This window comes from Pseudophryne corroboree, chromosome 4 (genome assembly GCF_028390025.1).
Source record: "Pseudophryne corroboree isolate aPseCor3 chromosome 4, aPseCor3.hap2, whole genome shotgun sequence".
Lineage (NCBI taxonomy): Eukaryota > Metazoa > Chordata > Amphibia > Anura > Myobatrachidae > Pseudophryne > Pseudophryne corroboree.
Window position 1 is genome coordinate 624217558 of NC_086447.1, and position 24213 is coordinate 624241770.

A 24213-nucleotide genomic window follows, 5' to 3' on the forward strand; every position below is an offset into this window, starting at 1 on the left:
AGCAGACTGCAGGTCTCAGTCTAGTACCTGAGTGTGTAAATACAGACTTCAGGATAGCCTCATGCTATTTATCAGCAGGTACCTTCAAAGTGGCCGTATCCTAAGACGGCAGTGCCACCTTGACAAACGTGTGAACGCCTTATCCACCCTAGGGGATATCTCCCAGCGTAACTTATCCTCTGGCGGGAAAGGGTACGCCATCAGTAACTTGTTAGAAATTACCAGTTTCTTATCGGGGAAACCCACGCTTTTTCACACTTCATTCACTCATTTGATGGGGGAACAAAACACTGCCTGCTTTTTCTCCCCACACATAAAACCCTTTGTTTTTAGTGGTACTTGGGTTAATGTCAGAAATGTGTAACACATTTTATATTGCCGGGATCATGTAACGGATGTTCCTAGTGGATTGTGTACATGTCTCAACCTCGTCGACACTGGAGTCAGACTCCGTGTCGACATCTGTGTCTGCCATCTGAGGGAGCGTTGATGGCCTTTGAGACGCCTGGGCAGGCGCAGGCTGAGAAGCCGGCTGTCCCATAGCTGTTACGTCATCCAGCCTTTTATGTAAGGAGTTGACACTGTCGGTTAATACCTTCCACCTATCCATCCACTCTGGTGTCGGCCCACAGGGGCGACATCTCATTTATCGGCATCTGCTCCGCCTCCACATAAGTCTCCTCATCAAACATGTCGACACAGCCGTACCGACACACCGCACACACACAAGGAATGCTCCAATGAGGACAGGACCCACAAAAGCCCTTTGGGGGGACAGAGTGAGAGTATGCCAGCACACACCAGAGCGCTATATAATGCAGGGACTAACTGAGTTATGTCCCCTATAGCTGCTTTTATATAATTTATACTGCGCCTAAATTTAGTGCCCCCCCTCTCTGTTTTAACCCTGTTCTGTAGTGTAGACTGCAGGGGAGAGCCAGGGAGCTTCCTTCCATCGGATCTGTGAAGGAGAAATGGCGCCAGTGTGCTGCAGGAGATAGCTCCGCCCCTTTTCCGTGGACTATTCTCCCGCTTTTTTCTGGATTCTGGCAGGGGTATTTTCCACATATATAGCCTCTGGGGCTATATATTGTGGTATTTTTGCCAGCCAAGGTGTTATTATTGCTTCTCAGGGCGCCCCCCCCAGCGCCCTGCACCCTCAGTGACCGGAGTGTGAAGTGTGTATGAGGAGCAATGGCGCACAGCTGCAGTGCTGTGCGCTACCTTGGTGAAGACTGATGTCTTCTGCCGCCGATTTTCCGGACCTCTTCTTGCTTCTGGCTCTGTAAGGGGGACAGCGGCACGGCTCCGGGACCGAACACCAAGGACTGGGCCTGCGGTCGATCTCTCTGGAGCTAATGGTGTCCAGTAGCCTAAGAAGCCCAATCCGGCTGCAAGCAGGCGAGTTCGCTTCTTCTCCCTTTAGTCCCTCGCTGCAGTGAGCCTGTTGCCAGCAGGTCTCACTGAAAATAAAAAACCTAAATCTATACTTTCTTTCTAAGGGCTCAGGAGAGCCCCTAGTGTGCATCCAACCTCGGCCGGGCACAAGATCTAACTGAGGCTTGGAGGAGGGTCATAGTGGGAGGAGCCAGTGCACACCAGGTAGTCATAAATCTTTCTAGAGTGCCCAGCCTCCTTCGGAGCCCGCTATTCCCCATGGTCCTTACGGAGTTCCCAGCATCCACTAGGACGTTAGAGATATATATATATATATATATATATATATATAAGAAATTGTAGGTGTGAGCGCAAACCGTGTTTAAATGGAGAATGTTTGTGGAACTACAAGTCCAAGACCAGATTGTTAGATCCAAATTAAAACAGGTAAAGTCTCCAAATAATCTGGCTGCACACTGCTGTTTAGATCAGCTGTCGTCCACCCCGTTCTCCCGTCTCCCAACGGGGAAAGATTATGTCTAGAGAAAATAGAATAATGGGGGGCGCCAATAGCGCATTAAAAGATGACAATTTATTGACACATCATAAAAAAAACACAGGTCTAAAAATGTAAGCGTACCAAAGATGGCGGTATAATCACCGCTGATACATTCGTTTTAAAATCAAAGATACAAGATGGATTCACCACTGCATGTTGCCTTGTTCAGCGTCCATCCATAAGCCACGCCCCTACCCTTTGGTACGCTTAAATTTTTAGACCTGTGTTTTATGATGTGTCAATAAATTGTCATCTTTTAATGCACTATTGGCGCCCCCCATTATTCTATTTTCGAGATAGAGATAGATAGATATATGCGCTGTTACTGAGAATTTTGTTTCCAGTGTCAGGTGGCGCTGGGTGTGTGCTGGCATACTCTCTCTCTGTCTCTCCAAAGGGCCTTATTGGGGAACTGTCTCCATACAGATATATCCCCGAGTGTGTGTGGGTGTCGGTACGTATGTGTCGGCATGTCTGAAGCGGAAGGCTCATCTAAGGAGGAGGTGGAGCAGATGACTGTGGTGTCTCCGTCGGCAACGCCGACACCTGATTGGTTGGATATGTTGAATGTTTTAAATGTAAATGTATCCTTATTACATCAGAGATTGGACAAAGCAGAGTCCAGGGATAGAAAAGGGCCCTTCAGGGTCTCAGAAACGTCCCCTGTCCCAAGTAGCAGACACTGATACCGACACGGATTCTGACTCCAGTGTCGATTACGATGATGCGAGGTTACACCCAAGGGTGGCCAAAAGTATTCATTATATGATTATTGCAAAAAAGGATGTTTTACATATCACAGATGACCCCTCTGTCCCTGACAAGAGGGTATACATGCTTAAGGAAAAGAAAGCTGAGGTAACCTTTCTCCCATCTCATGAGCTGAACGCGTTATTTGAAAAGGCTTGGGAAACTCCAGACAAGAAACTGCAGATTCCCAAGAGAATTCTGATGGCGTATCCTTTCCTTGCGCAGGACAGGTTACGGTGGGAATCCTCACCCAGGGTGGACAAGGCGTTAACACGCTTGTCCAAAAAGGTGGCACTGCCGTCTCCAGACACGGTAGCCCTCAAGGATCCTGCTGATCGTAGACAGGAAACTACCTTAAAATCAATTTATGCACATACGGGTGTCTTGCTCAGACCGGCAATAGCGTCAGCTTGGGTTTGTAGCGCTGTAGCAGCTTGGACGGATACTTTGTCAGCTGACATTGATACCCTGGATAGGGATACCAATTTATTGACCTTAGGTCACATTAAAGACGCAGTCTTATATATGAGAGACGCTCAGAGAGACGTTGGTCTGCTAGGTTCGAGAGCTAACGCCATGGCGATTTCTGCTAGGCGAGCCCTGTGGACCCGCCAATGGACGGGTGATGCCGACTCAAAGAGGCATATGGAAGTTTTGCCTTACAAAAGGTGAGGATTTATTTGGGGAAGGTCTCGCGGACCTGGTTTCCACAGCTACCGCGGGTAAATCTACTTTTTTACCTTATGTTTCCCTGCAGCAAAAGAAAACGCCGCAATATCAGATGCAGTCCTTTCGGTTGCTTAAGTCCAGAAGAGGTCGGGGCTCTTCCTTCCTCGCCAGAGGTAAGGGTAGAGGGAAAAGAATGCCTGCTACGGCTAGTTCCCAGGAGCAGAAGTCCTTCCCGGCTTCTACTAAATCCACCGCATGACGCCGGGACTCCACTGAGGGAGTCCGCGCCGGTGGGGGGCACATTTTCGACTTTTCAGCCACGTCTGGGTTCAGTCAGATGTGGATCCTTGGGCGATAGAAATTGTATCTCAAGGATACAAGCTGGAATTCGAAGACGTGCCTCCTCGCCGGTTTTTCAAATCGGCCTTACCAGCTTCTTCCCCAGAAAGGGGGATAGTTTTAGCTGCAATTCAAAAACTGTGTCAACAACAAGTGGTTGTCGAGGTTCCCCTAGTTCAACAGGGGAAGGGGTACTATTCAACCCTATTTGTGGTCCCGAAACCGGATGGCTCGGTCAGACCCATTCTAAATTTAAAATCCCTAAACCAGTACTTGAAAAAGTTCAAATTCAAGATGGAATCGCTCTGGGCAGTTATCTCCAGCCTGGAAGGGAGGGGGGGGGGGGGGGGATTTTATGGTGTCTCTAGACATAAAGGATGCATACCTTCATGTCCCCACATATCCTCCTCATCAGGCGTACCGGAGATTCGCTGTACAGGACTGTCATTACCAGTTTCAGACGTTGCCGTTTGGGCTTTCCACGGCCCCGAGGATTTTCACCAAGGTAATAGCGGAAATGATGGTGCTCCTGCGCCGGCAGGGAGTCACAATTATCCCGTACTTGGACAATCTCCTGATAAAAGCGAGATCGAGAGATCAGTTGCTGAAAAGCGTGTCGCTCTCCCTGAGAGTGCTTCAGCAACATGGCTGGATTCCAAATCTACCAAAGTCACAGTTGGCTCCAACGACTCGGCTATCTTTCTTAGGCATGATTCTGGACACGGTACAAGAGAGGATTTTTCTCCCAATGGAAAAAGCACAGGAACTCCAGAACATGGTCAGAGACCTGTTAAAACCGAAAAGAGTGTCAGTCCATCAATGCACTCGAGTACTGGGGAAAATGGTGGCGGCCTACGAGGCCATCCCCTTCGGCAGGTTTCATGCGAGGACGTTTGAGTGGGACCTTCTGGACAAGTGGTCCGGGTCCCATCTTCAAATTCATCAGAAAAATAAGCCAGTCCCCCAGGGCCAGGGTGTCTCACCTGTGGTGGCTTCAGAGTGCTCACCTTCTAGAGGGTCGCAGGTTCGGCATTCAAGACTGGGTTCTGGTGACCACGGACACGAGCCTCTGAGGATGGGGAGCAGTCACACAAGGAAGAAACTTTCAGGGGATATGGTCAAGCCAGGAGGCTTGTCTACACATCAACGTACTGGAATTGAGGGCCATATACAACGGCCTACGTCAAGCGGAGGATCTTCTTCGCGACCTACCGGTTCTGATTCAATCAGACAACGTCCCAGCCGTGGCTCATGTAAACCGCCAAGGCGGAACAAGGAGCAGAGTGGCAATGGCGGAAGCCACCAGGATTCTGCGCTGGGCGGAAAATCACATAAGCGCTTTGGCAGCAGTCTTCATTTCGGGAGTGGACAACTTGGAAGCAGACTTCCTCAGCAGACACGATCTCCATCCAGGAGAGTGGGGACTTCATCAGGAAGTTTTTGCAGAGATAACAAGTCATTGGGGACTTCCTCAAATAGACCTGATGGCAATACGCCTCAACAAGAAGCTTCGGAGGTATTGTGCCAGGTCAAGGGACCCTCAGGCAGTAGCAGTGGACGCCCTGGTGACACCGTGGGTGTTTCAGTCGGTCTGTGTGTTACCTCCTCTTCCACTCATCTCAAAGATATTGAGAATCATAAGACGAAAAAGAGTGCAGACAATACTCATTGTTCCAGATTGGCCTCGAAGGGTCTGGTATTCAGATCTTCAGGAAATGCTCACAGAAGATCCGTGGCCTCTTCCTCTCAGGGAGTACCTGTTGCAACAGGGGCCCTGCGTGTTCCAAGACTTACCGCGGTTACGTTTGACGGCATGGCGGTTGAACACCGAATCCTAGCTGGGAAAGGCATTCCGGAAGAAGTCATCCCTACTCTGATAAAGGCTAGGAAGGAGGTGACGGCGAAACATTATCACCGTATCTGGAGAAAGTATGTATCTTTGTGTGAATCCAAGAATGCTCCTACGGAAGATTTCCATCTGGGCCGTTTTCTCCACTTTCTACAGACAGGAGTGGATATTGGCCTAAAATTAGGCTCCATTAAGGTACAGATTTCGGCCCTGTCTATTTTCTTTCAGAAGGAATTGGCTTTTCTCCCAGAATCCAGACTTTTGTAAAGGGAGTGCTGCACATACAGCCTCCTTTTGTGCCTCCAGTGGCACCATGGGACCTTAACGTGGTGTTACAGTTCCTAAAATCTCACTGGTTTGAACCTCTTCAAAACGGTTGAATTAACATTTCTCACTTGGAAGGTGGTCATGTTGTTGGCCTTGGCATCTGCAAGGCGGGGGTCCGAATTGGCGGCTTTGTCTCACAAAAGCCCCTATCTGATTTTCCATGTGGATAGAGCAGAATTAAGGACTCGTCCTCAATTTTTGCCTAAGGTGGTTTCATCGTTTCATATGAACCAACCTATTGTGGTACCTGTGGCTACGAATGACTTGGAGGATTCCAAGTCCCTTGATGTAGTCCGGGCCTTAAAAATGTATGTAGCCAGGACGGCTCGGGTTAGGAAAACAGAGGCACTGTTTGTCCTGTATGCAGCCAACAAGGTTGGCGCTCCTGCTTCTAAGCAGACTATTGCTCGCTGGATCTGTAACACGATTCAGCAGGCTCATTCTACGACTGGATTGCCGTTACCAAATTCGGTAAAGGCCCATTCCACTAGGAAGGTGGGCTCTTCTTGGGCGGCTGCCCGAGGCGTCTCGGCATTACAGCTTTGCCGAGCAGTGACTTGGTCTGGTTCAAACACTTTTGCAAAGTTCTACAAGTTTGATACCCTGGCTGACGAGGACCTCATGTTTGCTCAATCGGTGCTGCAGAGTCATCCGCACTCTCCCGCCCGGTCTGGAGCTTTGGTATAATCCCCATGGTCCTTACGGAGTCCCCAGCATCCTCTAGGACGTAAGAGAAAATAAGAGATTTTAAACCTACCGGTAAATCTTTTTCTCCTAGTCCGTAGAGGATGCTGGGCGCCCGTCCCAGTGCGGACATATTTCTGCAAGGCTTGTATATAGTTATTTCTTACATAAGGGTTATGTTACAGTTGAGATCAGTCTTTGGCTGATGCTGTTTTGTTCATACTGTTAACTGGTTGCGTATATTCCAGGTTATACGGTGTGGATGGTGTGGGCTGGTATGAATCTTGCCCTTAGATTAACAAAAATCCTTTCCTCGTACTGTCCGTCTCCTCTGGGCACAGTTCTCTAACTGAGGTCTGGAGGAGGGGCATAGAGGGAGGAGCCAGTGCACACCCATCTAAAGTTCTTTATAGTGCCCATGTCTCCTGCGGAGCCCGTCTATACCCCATGGTCCTTACGGAGTCCCCAGCATCCTCTACGGACTAGGAGAAAAAGATTTACCGGTAGGTTTAAAATCTTTTTTTTTAAATAATATATCACAAGTATGATAAGCAGGCAGGCAGCGGTCATTGGCGGCATCGGACTGAGATGCAAATTAGTGGCGGAGGGCTGGGTCAGTTGATAGTGGGGGAATTTGTAAGCCATTGGCTCAGGGGCAGTAGCGGGCATTGACTCGGCAACGGTAGGGGTCTTCAGCAGGATTCGGCGGACATTATGGCTGTAGTGCCTCACCAGCCACTGACCTCACGCCACTGGGAAGGAGGGGCACCCGGCTGACAGCCTGGAGACAGCCCCAGTAGGAGAAGGAAGGAGTAAACACGTAGAGATGGCCTCGGGTAGGATACAAAGGACTCTGTACTTGACGTGGAGATGACCCCAGCAGGAGAAAGAGGAGGCGGCATCCGGTGCGGAGACGGCACTTTCAGGAGGAACCGGCGTACCACTAGAGGAGCTGAGAAGACTGTCAGCACTTACTCTCTGAGAGGATGTAAGTGTAAGCGGGTGCTGCTAAACTGGAAAATGGTGGGGAAGGGGGTGGAGACGCCTTGGAGAGTTTCAATGCAAACAGCGTGACTGGCTATCAAGTGGGCGGGGAAATGGGTCCGGCTGCTACAACTTTAAACTGGTATCTACCCTTACTCCCTTCCTAATCCCGCAGCACTGCATTCCCCTAACCCCCTCCTTGCCTACAGTACTTACTCCGGTGATTTCTACCATCGCCCCCAGTACTGGCTGCTCCTAAAGGCCCGTACACACTGGTCGATGTATCGGCGGTTCTCTTGGACGGCCGATACATCGCGGGACCGTCGGCCAGTGTGTACGGGCGATACGTCTGTGAACTCCGTCGTTCACAGACGTATCGCGTCGGCCGTGCAGCACAGCAGACGGCCAATATATCTACCGATATATTGGCGCATCGCTGTGTGTACGGGGCGGTCGTCCGACCGCCCGTACACATGCTGCGGCGGCCGGCGGTGATCGACCGGTGAACTGGGCGGGTGCCCGCCCAGTTCATGACGTCAGTCCCTCCGACGGATCGGGCAGTGTGTATGCACAACACACTGCCCGATCCGTACATAGATATATCTAATAGTGTGTACCCACCTTAAGACTCTCCTTGCACCAGCTGAAACCTACCCTTACCCCCCTAACGACCACCAGTATTGCTTGTCCCTAGCCCCCTCCGTGCATATAGCACGGTCTCAACTGCTGACTGCATTATGCCGTCCCTACCACCAATACTGCCTGCCCTTACTCCCCTCTACCCCAACTGTTAAATGCCCACAGCACTGCCCACGGTGCCACGTGACCCCAGCACTGACCAAATTGCCGCCTGCCTTCACCTGGGAATGGGACCCAGAAACAGTGGAGTAGGACCCCGACGTTTTAAAGGGGTCTATTCATGAAGCAGAGAAAAGCCCTGTTTTGCGGTAAACGGGGCTTTTCTCTGCTTACCGCAATTCACAGAGCCGGTTACCGTGGAGAAGTCTCTGACTTCTCCAGCGGTACCCCCGCTCTGTGCCTGAATCGCATCACCATACCTTTGTATGGTGAGTGCGATTCATGAAGGTGCGGAAAGCTCTGCTTTCCGCTTCTCCATGGAGTTCAGGTTACGCCGTCCTCAGATGGCGAACCTGAACTGCGGTGCGGAGACGTCAGGGAAGCTCAATGCTTCCCTGATCGCTGCTCTGCACCTCACGCTGGCTCCGCCCCCCGACCTCCCAGCAACCACTGCGGCCTGCCGGGAGGTCATCAAGCTGCGCATGCGCAAAGGGACCCGTCGCTGGACCCCGCGCATCGCAGAGAGGGACCGCCGGAGAAGACGTCACCGTGGGAGCCCCAGACACCGCAGCGCATCGTCGGAAGGGTAAGTATACATGAATTGCTACTTATCACGGCTATACATCGCATCGAAGCGATGCGATGTATAGTGATAAGTAGCAATTATGATTTCGTTTTGTACATGAATAGACCCCAAAGTGAGGAATCCCCTGGACCCACAATTTTTTTTGCTTGGCGCGATCACTTAACACATACATAAGGCAGAAAAACATACACTAAAACATGTTGTACCTTCCCGGTGTCTCCAATAGATTTTTGCAGCCCTCCACTTTTTCCAGCAGGGTCGGGTTACTAGATTTCTCCCCCTCGGCCTTGTGGTAAGCAGCTTTCAGCTCCCGTGCGGCATCAGATCGGTCGGTGTGCAGCAGGTTCTGGGCGACGCTCTCCATAATCCCCTTCTGCTCGGTAAGGATGTGGCTGAGCTGATACATCTCCCCCTCCAAGTAGCTGATCTCCCTGGCGGTTTCAATGAACTGTCGGTAGTTCTGGTAAACGTTGCGCTTCAGGCTCTGCGCCGTTTCGTCCGCCAGACTCTGGATACGCTGCCGGTGCTCCTGCAGATCGCGGTCCCCGTCCGACTGTTGGGAGAGATGCTTAACGTATTGTTCCGCTTGGAAGTTGCCATATTCCAGCTGTTTTCTCAGTCTCAGCACCGAGGCGCTAGCTTCCGCCATTCTGACACTACCAGCAAATGCAGAATAATACACACTGTTCCCGGTTCAGGCGCTTGAAAGGACCCTCCCGTGTCCGGGACCGGGTAGAGGCAGATGATGTCACCCACTTAATTTCCGGTAAATGTGGAAGCCGCCTTCTTATGCTATACTATGATCAGAAACCGCCATGCTTACTAAGGGCAGGAATGCTTAGTGTATTGTAACGCAATGTAAATTTTAGTCATATTTACTTTACGAGTCCACTTAACATCCCCGATTGACGGAAATCATTATTTTGTTTGCAGTCTAACTAGGCTCGGTTCGGTGGCTATTTTTATTTAAATGCACATTTGAGCTCTTCCTGTTGCGTTATCACTTCTTTCACAGTGGGCGGGTTGTACTAAATGAGTTTGAGAGACCGTGGGAGCATTCAGCAGTGCAAAACAATGTATAGACATGTGTTCTTAACAGGGCCTCCAGGTAAGCCTGTCTATTTGTTGATACGGGAAATCGCAAATCGGTTGTGTTGTTTGTGCATTTGAATTAATGGTGCTAATTTGTATAATGCACAATGGTAGAGATATATTAACATATCCAGCACTATATGAAACGTCAGGTGTGTACTCACACGGTGAGATTTATCCTTGCGGTTTTGACTATACAGATTGATTATCCCTTATCAAAAATGCTTGGGACCACAAGTATTTTGGATATCGGATTTTTACGTATTTTGGAATAATCGAATACCATTCTGATATATCATGGCGATGGGACCAAAGTCTAAACACAGAATGCATTCATGTTTCCTATGCACCTTATACACACAGCCTGAAGGTAATTTTAGCTAATATTTTGAATAACTTTGTGCATTAAATAAAGTGTGTGCACATTCACAGACCTCCCAACATGACCCTCTCCACGAGGGACACAATGCGCTGCTTCTGGACTTTTCTCTTAATTTATGATTGCTGGCACCTGTGTTGAACAGGTTAATGGATAAGAAAGGTGTTTCAGCACAGGTGATGGCAATCATAAATTAAGAAAAAAGTCCAGGAGCAGAGCATTCTGTCCTTACTTGAGAAGGTCATGTTGGGAGGTATGCATTCACACAATTCATTACGAGGCTGAAGTTAGCTTTTTATTCGGCCAGCTTCTTATTCACTTCTTATTCAAGCTCTAGCTTCTTATTCACTTCTTATTCGAAATCCAGCTTCTTATTCAGATCATTCAGTTTTGCAAGGGTTAATGAGTCTTGGGTCACAAATTTGACACCTGAAATCAACAGAGTAGGGTCCCTTGCATATGACCCACTTGTATTTTGCTTGGCCCAACGCTGTTTTGGGCATGAAATACACTGGCAAAGTGGGCATACACACCATATTTTACTATTTTGAATAAGTAGCTGCAGTTTTGCAAGGGTTAACTAGTCTTGGGCCACACATTTGACCCCACAAATCAACAGAGTGTATTCACTTGCATATGACCCATTTGTATTTTGCCTGGCCCAACGCTGTTTTGGGCATAAAATACACTGGCAAAGTGGGCACAAACCCCATTTTATGAATTGCCATTTTGAATAAGTAGCTGTAGTTTTGCAAGGGTTAACTAGTCTTGGGCCACAAATTTGACACCTGAAATCAACAAAGCGTGGTCACTTACATATGACCCACTTGTATTTTCTTGGCCCAACACTGTTTTGGGCATGAAATACACTGGCAAAGTCGGCACAAACACCATAATTTACCATTTTGAATAAGTAGCTGTAGTTTTGCAAGGGTTAACCAGTCTTGGGCCACAAATTTGACACCTGAAATCAACAGAGGGTGGTCACTTACATATGACCCACTTGTATTTTGCTTGGCCCAATGCTGTTTTGGGCATAAAATACACTGGCAAAGTGGGCACAAACACCATTTTATAAATTGCCATTTTGAATAAGTAGCTGTAGTTTTGCAAGGGTTAACTAGTCTTGGGCCACAAATTTGACACCTGAAATCAACAAAGCGTGGTCACTTACATATGACCCACTTGTATTCTGCCTGGCCCAATGCTGTTTTGGGCATGAAATACACTGGCAAAGTGGGCACACACACACACCATATTTTACCATTTTTAATAAGCAGCTTTAGTTTTGCAAGAGTTAACTAGTCTTGAGACACAATTGTGAGACCTGCAATCAACAGAACATGGTCACTTGCATATCACCCACATGTATTCTGCCTGGCCCAACATTGATTTGTGAATGAAATACGCTGGCAAAGTGGGGACAACCACCATATTATAATTTACCATTTTGAATGTAGCTGTAGTTCTGCAAGGGTTAACTAGTCTTGGGCGACATATTTGATACCAGAAATCAAGGGTTAGATTAGCTCCTTATCGCACAGGGGAGTCACAGAGAGCCTATGTTGAGTTAAAGTTGTCTGAAGTCAGCTCCTAGCCTTGCTTGAAGGAAGCTATACTCAGCAGGATTGGGGTGACGGGTCCCAGCAAAGCCCAAGAATATTATGAGTTGCAGCTGAACCCATCTGAGCCTCCATTGGTCAAACTGGCATAATTGGCCAGACTGAGTAAAACCTGGTTACAGACAGATAAAAACTCTTCTCAGTGGGTAGTAGAAGTGATGGCTCTCGACCAGGCTATATGGGTATTAGACCGTGGTGTAAAACACTGGGCCTTTGCAGGATGACCCCCAGACAATTGAGGAGCTAGCAGCGGTGATTGAGAGGTACCTGACTCTGGGAAAATTTAATAAAGCCAAGCAAGGGTTACAGCCAGTACCTAAGCCCAGTACCCAGATCCCCATTGTTAAAGCAAACAGCCCGTTTCCAGTCATATGTTTTGAGTGCAGATAGCCCAGTCATGCACAGCGGTACTTCCTGAAGCAGGGTGAGCTAGTGGACTGCAGCTCAGGGAAAACAGCACAGCCTGTATTCATTCAGTATGGCACCTGGAATTATTTCCCCAGCTGAAACTACCCTGTTTCATCTGATGGTACAGATTGAAGGCTGGGATATCTGGGCCTTCGTTGATACTGGCAATGAATTGTCCATCATCTCTGCTAACCTGGTTCTTCCCGGGTCTGGCCAGGTTGTGCTTCTGGAAAAGGTGCTGTGTATACTTGGTGACATAGAAGAATGCCCATGAGTGCACCTGCCAGTGGTGATTAAAGGAAGACCAGTAAAAATGGTAGCAACAGTAGCTTCCAAACCTCCTTATCCACTAATCCTGGTCCAGGACTTCCCACTGTTGCAAGAGTTTGTTACCTGGCATGACATTGGCAGACAGACAGAGGTTGAGCTGTCGCAGGGGCCAAAATCTACTGGAAGCCAAGGTTGTATGACTGACTGTAAAGCCCTCTCTTGCCAGTGAGATTGAGACACATTAGTCCACCATTTGCGAAAGAGTGTCTTTGCAGGACTTTAGGCGAGATCAACATAACGATGGCAACTTGTCCAATACTTTTTAAAATGTGGTAGTGGTAAATGGTAAGGTAAACTCTGCTTTACCACCTGAAGGTGTACCTTACTTTATGTGAAAAACAATTTGTTTTACCTTGTAACTTATTTGCAAGGTAAAAGGGTAGACCAGTTGCTGATTCCCCGAAAACACGAGCAGCTGGTATTGAGGGCGGCTCACATGCATTTATGGGGTGGCCATTTAGGGGAGGAGAAAACTCTCCAGCGTATCCAGCTATGGTTCTCCTGGCCAGGCATTCATGCTGCAGTAAAAAAAATATTGTCATGAATGCCCAGTGTACCAAAAGAATGCACCCCAGACAGAATTTGGGGCGCCCTTGGTTTTCCTGACTATAATTTCCATGCCTATTGAGCCAATTTTTATAGATCTGATAGGGCCAGTAGAAAAATTGGATCATGGGCATCAGTAAATATTGGTGATGGTGGACTACTCCACCGGGTACCCGGAGGCCATACCACTATGTAACATGAAATCTAGCACTATTGTCCGGGAGTTCTTGATGCTGTATACCCGTCTAGGAATACCAATAGAGGTCCTGACCGACTAAGGTACCCCTTTTGTGTCTAAATTAATGAAATACCTGTGTCGCCTGTTAAAGGTGGATAGAATTACCACTTTGGTTTACCTCCCGCAGACAGATGGCTTGTTCGAATGCTTTAACAGAACCCTTATGCAGATGACAAAAAGGGCAGTGTCACCTGAGAAGCGAAATTAGGACCTACTCTTACCTTAGCTAATGTTTGCAGTTTGAGAGGTACCCCAAGCCTCTTTTTTATTATTATTATTATTATTATTATTATTATTATTATCATCCTTTATATCATTTATATAGACTTTATATAGAGACTGTATGGGGTTTAGACCCCTCAAACTCCTCTATGGTAGACAACGCAGAGGGATACTAGATCTATTAAAAGATGGGTGGGAGCAGCAATTGTCCGAAGAGCCTAACATCATTCAGTTTGTGTCCCAATTGTATGGCTGTCTAATAGACCCTACACACTGGCCGATTTTCTGAAAGATATGAACGATCTCGTTCATAGATGAACGAGAACTCGTTCATATCTTTCAGTGTGGAGACTCCAGCGATGAACGATGCGCGGCCCCGCGCTCGTTCATCGCTGGTCTCCCGTCGGCTGTGCATGCAGGCCAATATGGACGATCTCGTCCATATTTGCCTGCACTTCAATGCAGCCGCGTGACGGGGGGAGTGAAGAAACTTCACTGCCCCCCCGCCGCCGGGTCGCTCGTCGGCCGTTTCGGCCGTCGGGCACCTCGGCGGCGCATCGTCAAATGAGTAGGGCCCCTACGGCAAATTGTGCCACTTCTGACCAAGCATATGGTAAGAGCTCAACAGAATCAAGAACGCAGTCAACCGGACTTTTAATAGGGGCGACAAGGTACTGATACTTGTGTCTAGGTACGGCAGGAAGGTAGAAGGAAAGAGGTAAAAGTCTACCATGTGAATTTGTTGAAGCCTTGGAAAGTGCCAGTCAGCCCTCTTTAGTGGCCGTGAAAACTCCAGAATGTCAGGTGCTTACTAAAGTAACTGAGTCCTAGCCAGAAACAAGAAATGGTAAACTTAGTAGCACAGTACCAGGTTGTGTTCTCTGCCCTCCTGGGGAAAACTCAAATCATACAGCATGACAATGTTACTCCACCTGGGGTGGTGATAAAATTAAGGCCATATTGTATATCTGAGGCCCAACAGGCAGCAGTAAAATGGGAACTGTAAGTGATGCGGCGCTTGGGGGTCATAGAGTAGTCAAACAGTGAATGGAATAATCCCATTTTTTTTTAGAGCCCAAGCCTTTCGGAGCTTTGAGATTCTGTAATGACTTCAGAAAGTTAAATAAAGTTCCTTGGTTTGATTCCTATCCTAAGGCCCGGGTTGATGAACTGGTAGAAAACTTAGCAATAAGCCAGTATCTAACTACGCTAGATTTACTGAAGAGGTACTGGCAAATTCCTCTGATGGAAGCTGCAAAAGCAATAACAGCCTTCTCTACCACAGTGGGTTTGTTCCAGTATAAAGTCGCACATTCCAAAGGTGGATGCAGTGTTACAGTCTCTACAGGCACAAGGGTTCACAGCTAACCTGGAGACGTGTGCCATCGTAACTGTGGAGGCAAAGTATCTGGGGTATGTTGTATGCCAAGGGCAAGTTAACCCTCAACCCAGCAAGGTGGAAGCAGTCCTCACATGGCCTAAGCTAAAATGTATGTCGCAACTCAGGACATTCTTTGGTCTGGTGGGCTATTATCGTAGGTTCAGGGGTGGAACTTGCAGCGGTGCAACCGGTGCAATGCACCAGGGCCCCTCCACGATGAAGGGGCCCACAGCCGGAGGCACTACAATGAGTCAGACTGACTCATTACATGCCACCTGCTGGCGCGCTGGAAGCCGCCGGTTCCCCTTAACAGAATGAAGCTGAGCTGGTGTGCAGAGCTGCGGTCTGGCCAGAGGGGGAGGAGGATGCAGTGGAGGAGTCTGGAGAAGGAGAAGGGGCCATCTTCCTCTCTCATTCACGGGCAGCCCAGCTGTTTCTTTTTGCTACCGGCGCCGGAGCATCGCGTGACCATGCTTCTAAACTGCAGAGTATCTGAGGTAGTGCAGCAGCATTCCTTGTAAGGCAGCCAGGCAGCTGTGTGTTTATTTATTTTTATTTTATTATACATTTCTCTGACGTCCTAGTGGATGCTGGGACTCCGTCAGGACCATGGGGAATAGCGGCTCCGCAGGAGACAGGGCACAAAATTTAAAAGTTTGACCACTAGGTGGTGTGTACTGGTTCCTCCCCCTATGACCCTCCTCCAAGCCTCAGTTAGGTTTTTGTGCCCGTCCGAGCAGGGTGCAATCTAGGTGGCTCTCCTAAAGAGCTGCTTAGAAAAAGTTTGTTAGGTTTTTTATTTTCAGTGAGTCCTGCTGGCAACAGGCTCACTGCAACGAGGGACTTAGGGGAGAAGAAGTGAACTCACCTGCGTGCAGGATGGATTTGCTTCTTAGGCTACTGGACACTAGCTCCAGAGGGACGATCACAGGTACAGCCTGGATGGGTCACCGGAGCCGCGCCGCCGCCCCCCTTGCAGATGCCGACTAGAGAAGAGGTCCAGAAACCGGCGGCAGAAGACGTCTCAGTCTTCATGAGGTAGCGCACAGCACTGCAGCTGTGCGCCATTGCTCTCCGCACACTTCACACCAGCGGTCACTGAGGGTGCAGGGCGCTGGGGGGGGCGCCCTGGGCAGCAATGTAATATACCTATTCTGGCTAAAATATATCACATATAGCCCCTGGGGCTATATGGATGTATTTAACCCCTGCCAGGTTCCAAAAAAACCGGGAGAAGAAGCCCGCCGAAAAGGGGGGCGGGGCCTATTCTCCTCAGCACACAGCGCCGTTTTCCTGCCCAGCTCCGCTGCGAGGAAGGCTCCCAGGACTCTCCCCTGCACTGCACTACAGAAACAGGGTAAAAACAGAGAGGGGGGGCACTTATTGGCGATATTTATAATATTTGAGCTGCTATAAAGGGAACACACTTATTAAGGTTGTCCCTATATATATTTATAGCGCTTGGGTGTGTGCTGGCAAACTCTCCCTCTGTCTCCCCAAAGGGCTAGTGGGGTCCTGTCTTCTATCAGAGCATTCCCTGTGTGTCTGCTGTGTGTCGGTACGTGTGTGTCGACATGTATAAGGACGATGTTGGCGTGGAGGCGGAGCAATTGCCTGTAATGGTGATGTCACCCCCTAGGGAGTCGACACCAGAATGGATGGCTTTGTTTATGGAATTACGGGATAGTGTCAGCACGCTACAAAAGTCGGTTGACGACATGAGACAGCCGGCAAACCAGTTAGTACCTGTCCAGGCGTCTCAGACACCGTCAGGGGCTGTAAAACGCCCTTTACCTCAGTCGGTCGACACAGACCCAGACACTGACACTGAATCCAGTGTCGACAGTGAAGAAACAAACGTATTTTCCAGTAGGGCCACACGTTATATGATCACGGCAATGAAGGAGGCTTTGCATATCTCTGATACTGCAAGTACCACAAAAAGGGGTATTATGTGGGGTGTAAAAAAACTACCGATAGTTTTTCCTGAATCAGAGGAACTGAATGAAGTGTGTGATGAAGCGTGGGTTACCCCAGATAGAAAACTGCTAATTTCAAAGAAGTTATTGGCATTATACCCTTTCCCGCCAGAGGTTAGGGCGCGCTGGGAAACACCTCCTAGGGTGGATAAGGCGCTCACACGCTTATCAAAGCAAGTGGCGTTACCGTCTCCTGATACGGCCGCCCTCAAGGATCCAGCTGATAGGAGGCTGGAGAATACATTAAAAAGTATATACACGGGGGCGTGGCCACGGCAGCACAGGAGTAGGAAGCAGATCCCGGGAGCTCCCTGGATTAAACATCCTCCTGTAATATCCTGGCCCCTTTGGTGTGCCTGAATACCCTGCTTTTCTTCCCTACGCTGCAGGGCACCGGCAGGCGATTTCCCCGCTCTCCCCGGGGTCTGTACGGCCGAGGAGACATACTTCCGGATTTGCGGCCTATACCTCCTCCGGATCCCCGGCCTCAATTTTGGAGATTCCCGGCCCCACTGCTCTGGACTGCTGCTTCCAGCTCTCACTTAAAGGCTGACTGATATGTAACTGGTGAGTGACTTCTACCTCCTGGGATCAAATTACACTTTGACTTCAGTTGCTGTCTTATTTTACATACTAAATAACTGCATCGCTCCTGCTCTCACCTATATTCTGGGACGCTGCCAGTACTTTCTTTTACATTTGCCTACTACTTTGGAGACCAGCTGCGGATGTGTTTCTGCTTATTACAACCCTAAAATTCACTCATTGCTGAAGTCTCCTTCTACGCTTTTGACCTGAGATTATACCGGAGTGTCTGTTACTACCTATTGTCCGTCATGGTTCGGGATGGCCAGCGCACGGCTGCGCGAAGCTGGAGAAATTTGCCAGACAACCTAACCCACTAAACCAACGGGCCTCGCAGGCCGCTTCGCAGGGGGCCTCTCCGTCCCACTCCTACTCCCCATCTGCAACAGCTGCTAAATCCCCTAACACACCCGCAGCTCCATCTCTTCAACAAGTGCTGGAGGCAATAGCTGGATCGGAACAGCGTCTTTCAGATAAGATGGAGAAAGTGCAGTGTGATCTCTCACTGCTTCGGCAGGACGTCCAGCGCATACGAGAGAGAGTGGGAGAGGCAGAAACCCGTGTCTCGAATCTGGAGGATATGTGCGGTCCTATGAAACAATCTATTTCCACGGTAACCCAGCAAGTAACATCCCTTCAATCCAAATTACTAGACATGGAGGGTCGGCTGCGTAGAAATAATGTGCGATTTGTGGGCCTGCCGGAGAAGGAGGAGGGCTCCCAGCCTGAGGTCTTCCTGGAGTCATGGCTTAAGGAACTGTACGGCGCTGAATCCTTCACGGCACAGTTTACGGTGGAGCGTGCACACCGGATACCATCTCGTCCTCTACCTCCTGGCGCCCCTCCGCGCACCTTCATCGCCAAATTTCTGCATTATAAGGACCGTGACTCGGTCCTCCGGTTGGGACGCACAAAAGGCCCCCTTACCAGAAACGGGGTTACCGTGTCTGCTTTTCCTGATTTTGCCGCGGAAGTCCAGAAGGATCGAGCCCAGTTTATGCCTATCAAGAGGCGCCTCAGAGACCTGAACGTCTCCTACTCTATGCTATTCCCCTCCCGACTCCGGGTGGTAGCGGACGGGGAAACCAAATTCTTCAATTCCCCTAGAGAGGCGGCCCAATGGCTGGACAGATATGCTCCGGGAGCGCGCCAGATGGCCCCGGATTGAGGCCCTGCACTGTCTAATGATCGGTTGGGACCACCAGAGGCATCTACCCATTGTCCAGGGAGCCCCCCCTTGGCGTTGGTGGCTCAGGACTTTTCTTTTCTTTCTCTTGATCGCTTGACTTTGGTTAAGGGTTTTGTTTAGTATTTAGCCCTTGAGAGATAGAAACGATAGTTTGGGATTTAAGTATGCCGAAGTTAGGGGTGGTATACGGGGAGGGGGGGAGAGTTCAGCGAACAGCTTGTTGCTGTGCCTTACACAAGTTTTTTTCTTTCTATAGTTTATTTTTCTCATGCTTAAATTTGTTTTGGAGTACATTCATTTTGATGTGGGAAGTATGTCTGATGCATTGGATACTGTCGATTAAGAATCAGGGATTGAGTAGTATAGCACTGTTATTACCCTCACTAACAATTTCCAGGAATATTCGCTGGACTGTATCTTTAGGTTACTACATAGAATATTACCAGATCTATGGCTAATTTGAAATTTCTGACATGGAATGTTCGAGGTTTAAATAATAAGATAAAGCGTTCCTTAGTATTAACTACACTTCGGAAATATGGCCCGGATGTTGCATGTCTCTGCGAGACTCACTTGGAGGGGAATAGGTTACTGTCACTTAGAAGACCCTGGGTGGGCTGGGCCTATCACGCTTCTCACTCCTCTTCCTCCAGGGGTGTGTCAATCCTGATAAAGAAATCGGTCCAATTTGAGCTGGTATCGGTCAAGACTGACAAATACGGTCGATTTGTGTTCCTTGAATGTAGACTAAGTTCCCAACCCTACTACATACTGGCGGTTTATATCCCCCCCCCATTCTCGTACGATGTACTACAGCAGGCCGCTTCATTCATAGCCTCCTCTCCGGACACCCCGGTAATCTGCTTGGGTGACTTCAACAATGTCATGAATTTAGCTTTAGACAGATGGCGCTCTCCGCAGGCTGCTGGGGTCCGCTCTAGTCCTACTAAATTTGCTGATTTTCTGAATAATTTGCAGTGGGTGGATGTGTGGAGAGCTCGGCACCCTACGACTAGACAGTTTTCATGCTTCTCTGGCGCGCATGGTTCGTTCTCCAGGATCGATCTGACCCTACTCTCCCCCGTTCTTCTCCCTAGGGTGGTTGACGTCCAATACGAGGCCCGGGGTATATCTGATCACTCCCCTATGGTGTTGACTCTCGCTATGGTGAGCCAGAGGGGTCAATCTTATTGGAAACTGCATCCTTCCTGGCTGCTGCAAATAGGTGACTGCTCTGACCAGGTGACTCAGTGGGAGGGATACTTTACTGACAATGTAGGCTCGGCCCCCGGAACAGTGGTTTGGGATTCATTTAAGGCATTCCTAAGGGGAACGTATATTGGACGTATTTCTGCCCTTAAAATGTCCTCCAGGGAGAGAGAGCGAGCCCTTGAGAGTGACGCCAGGGATTTGGAATCTAGATACTTGGTGGATGGCACCCCTGCGCTGAAGGTACGCTGGCTGGCGGCCCAGTCGGCATGGGTGGCTCATCTGTCTGATAAAAACTCGCGCTCGCTTCTATTTCAGGCTACTAATATTTACATGCAGGGCGATAGGCCAGGTGGCCTGTTGGCTCGATTGGTGCACAGTGACCGCCCAGGTTCTACAATTGCTCAGATGACCGGTAGCGATGGCGCCCTTGTGAACACCACGCCGGAAATTGCACAGCTATTCCGCTCCTACTATGCTGAGGTCTACAGTTCACAACTGGTAGACTCGACATCAGACCTCTCCGCTTATTTAAGTAATATTCCCCTACCCACACTCCCCCCGGAGGCCTCTGAGATGCTGGAGGCACCCTTAACTCTGGAAGAGGTAACGGCGGCTATTGGCTTGTCTCCCAGCGGCAAAGCACCGGGCTATAACGGCATCCCCTCAGAGGTATACAAGACCCACATTGATTTCTTCGGTCCTAGGCTTCACGCCCTGTATTCTGATATTTTTGTTAATGATCAACTTCCCCCCTCTATGGCGGGAGGCGATTATTATAGTGATCCCGAAGCCCGGAAAAGACCCTAGATCCCCAGAATCCTATAGACCGATATCATTGATTCCCACTGACGCTAAGATCCTGGCAAAGATTTTAGCAGTTCGACTCAACACCGTAATTACTTCCATTATACACTCCGACCAGACCGGCTTTATGCCAGGAATGTCCACTTCTATTAACCTACGTAGATTATATACCATCTTACAAATCCCATATGACTTCCCCTCTGACTCGGTAGTGGTCTCACTGGATGCCGCCAAGGCATTTGACAGTATCGAGTGGTCCTATCTATGGGAGGTCATGACAGCTATGGGTTTCGGGCCTAATTTTATAAAATGGATTAAATTGCTTTATCAGCACCCGACTGCCAGGATCTCAGTGAATGGCTATATTTCTCCCTCGTTCCGCCTGTTTCGCGGGACCAGGCAGGGATGTCCTCTGTCCCCAACCTTGTTTGCCCTGGCCATCGAACCCTTGGCCTGTCTAATAAGGTCCCACCCAGGCGTGGTGGGCATTCATACCGGCCCTCGTGAGGATAGGATTGCCCTTTACGCTGACGACATGCTGTTGTTTCTGCAGGATTACACCAGGTCTATGCCTACAGTGTTGCAATTGATTGAGGAGTTCGGTGTATATTCAGGCCTTCATATTAACTGGTCTAAGTCCTCTATTATGCCTGTGATTGGCCCCCCCCCCTGCTGCTCCTAAAATCTCCCTACCGCTATGTTGGACGGCGAAATTTAAATATCTTGGGATTCAGGTAACCAATGACCCCTCTGACTTTACACCTTTGAACCTTGATCCGATCATGAAACAAATTACTCGTAAATCCAAGACTTGGTGTAAGCTTCCATTGACTGTATCTGGCAGGGTCAGCCTCGTAAAAATGATAATACTACCTAAGATTCTATATGTGGTTCTGCAATCCCCTGTATATATTCATCCATCCTTCTTTAGAAAATTGAATAGTGTCCTGTCTTCTTTAATATGGGCTAGCAAACGTCCTAGAATACAACTGAACACTCTCACCAGGCTGCGCAGCGACGGAGGTCTGGCCTTGCCAAACTTTCAGATGTACTACTATGCCGCTCAGCTGTCTCATATTAGTGCATGGGTACAGGATACTGGCGTCACTTCTCTACACTGGGTATTTGTCCAATGCTACTTCCCCGACTTATCCCCCCTGCAGGTGTTGCTGAGTGGGAGCTTGGCCCGGTTCCTCCCTCCTCTTATATACCAAGCCATGAAGGTGTGGCAGGCACTAAAAATTCTTTTGAAATTTGATGGATTGGACCCGGACACCCCCCTCTGGTATTCTAAATGGCTCCCTGAACTGTATGCGCTCGAGGGGAGGGAAGTTTGGGCCCCTAAATCAGTGATTTCCATAAATCACCTTTATACGGATAATACGCTCAAATCCTTCCAACAACTAAAAGATGAGTTTAATTTGCCTAACTCCTATTTTTTTAGATACCTCCAGCTCAGACATGCCTTGCAGTCCCAATTCGCCAATTCCCCCCCTAAAATTATACCATTTCCCATTAAGACCTTTGTAAGTATGCTGGGTCGAGTTAAGATGATTTCCCATGCTTATGGTTATCTACTCGCCAAACTCCATATAGATCCTTTGACACGTCTCCGTGTCAAATGGGAGCAGGATCTGGGCCCCATAGATGAAGAGAACTGGGCCCTTGCTTTGGAAACTCCGTGCACGGTTACCAAATCCATCAGGTATCAACAGATACAATACTTCCTTTTGCATAGAATATATATGACCCCGGCCAGACTGGCCAAATTCGGGACGGGTCGTGTGGGTGACTGCCCTAAGTGTGGGATGACTGCAGGTACTTTTTGGCACCTCATTTGGGATTGTCCGGTGCTGCGGGCTTTCTGGGCGGGGGTCGGATCGATTCTGGGGAACACAGGGGGTGGACAAGGCCATGCTTACTCCGCAATTTTGCATCCTGGGGATGGGTAGCTCTGACTTTGTGTCTGGTCCAGAGGGCCTATATGCTCGCAACATATGTGCAATGGCGAAGGTGAGCATTGCGAGGCTATGGATGGCCCCTAAGGGCCCTACACTCCCCGCTCTTAAGGCACTAATAAACGACACTGTTTTTAAGGAACGATACATTTATATGAAACACAATGCCTCCGCTAAATTTGAAAGAATTTGGTCTCCATGGCTAGAATCCATATACTCCGTCCCAGACCCTACAACTTAATGGTGATAGGGTTACTAACAGGTCCTGGATTTGCCAAGTTATGATCTTCTAGGGCCATAGGCTTCCCTCTCACCCAATGGGTTGTGAATGAGAGAGTGGCTCTGTGCCCATCTGGACAGGGTAGGATTTAGAGTGCTAGTATCCCCCAATGCGTCCTCTTCCCCATAATGTTTTTTGTCTCTTTGTTTTTTTAATTTTTTTATTTCTGGGGTTCTTTGTGTTTGGTTTCTGATTGTTTTCTTCTCTTTTAAAGGGTTTTACTCGGACGGATTGTCCGTAAGAGTTATATTTGAGGGGGGGGGGAAACAAAACAAAGTATAATGTGATTTCATGAATACTAGAGTGTACGGATAATGCAAAATAATGGTATATATAACTGTACATTCCTATGCGCCTATGAGCAAATGACATAGTTTGAAAATAAGTCGAAAGTGAATGCTGTTCCCCGATGAGGACATGTCATTACGTGTTTAATGTGTTCCTGTTATGCAATGTCTGTATGCAAACTACTCTCCTTCAAAATAAAAATACTTTATTTAAAAAAAAAAAAAGTATATACACACATACGGGTGTTATACTGAGACCAGCAATCGCCTCAGCCTGGATGTGCAGTGCTGGCGTGGCTTGGTCGGAGTCACTGTCTGAAAATATTGATACCCTGGATAGGGACAGTATTTTACTGACTATAGAGCAGTTAAAGGATGCATTTCTTTATATGCGAGATGCACAGAGAGATATTTGCACTCTGGCATCAAGAGTAAGTGCGATGTCCATATCTGCCAGAAGAAGTTTATGGACGCGCCCGTGGTCAGGTGATGCGGATTCCAAACGACATATGGAAGTATTGCCGTATAAGGGGGAGGAATTATTTGGGGTCGGTCTATCGGATCTGGTGGCCACGGCAACGGCCGGAAAATCCACCTTTTTACCCCAGGTCACCTCCCAGCAGAAAAAGCCGCAGGCTTTTCAGCCGCAGTCCTTTCGTTCCTATAAGAACAAACGAGCAAAAGGACATTCCTATTTGCCCCGAGGCAAAGGAAAGGGTAAGAGACTGCAACAAGCAGCTCCTTCCCAGGAGCAGAAGCCCTCCCCGGCTTCTACAAAG

The 24213-nt window shown here is 48.7% G+C and overlaps 2 protein-coding genes across 5 annotated transcripts in view; one reads left to right on the top strand and one right to left on the bottom strand.

Annotated features, from left to right (window-relative positions):
* EXOC8 (exocyst complex component 8) overlaps nt 1-9571 on the bottom strand; it is a 71549-nt gene extending 61978 nt beyond the window's left edge. Inside the window, exon 1 of the mRNA XM_063917683.1 lies at nt 9129-9571. Within this exon, the coding sequence (XP_063773753.1) occupies nt 9129-9571 (443 nt within the window). The remainder of the gene's footprint in view (nt 1-9128) is intronic.
* A 17-nt stretch (nt 9572-9588) lies between these two features.
* NTPCR (nucleoside-triphosphatase, cancer-related) overlaps nt 9589-24213 on the top strand; it is a 499212-nt gene continuing 484587 nt past the window's right edge. The window contains exon 1 of one of the 4 annotated variants that reach the window (XM_063917685.1): nt 9589-9688. In XM_063917685.1, coding sequence (XP_063773755.1) covers nt 9589-9688 — 100 coding nt within the window. Of the gene's footprint in view, nt 9689-9776; nt 10031-10596; nt 10647-24213 lie in introns of those variants that run through there. The other 3 variants (XM_063917686.1, XM_063917684.1, XM_063917689.1) reach the window with 3 other exon arrangements.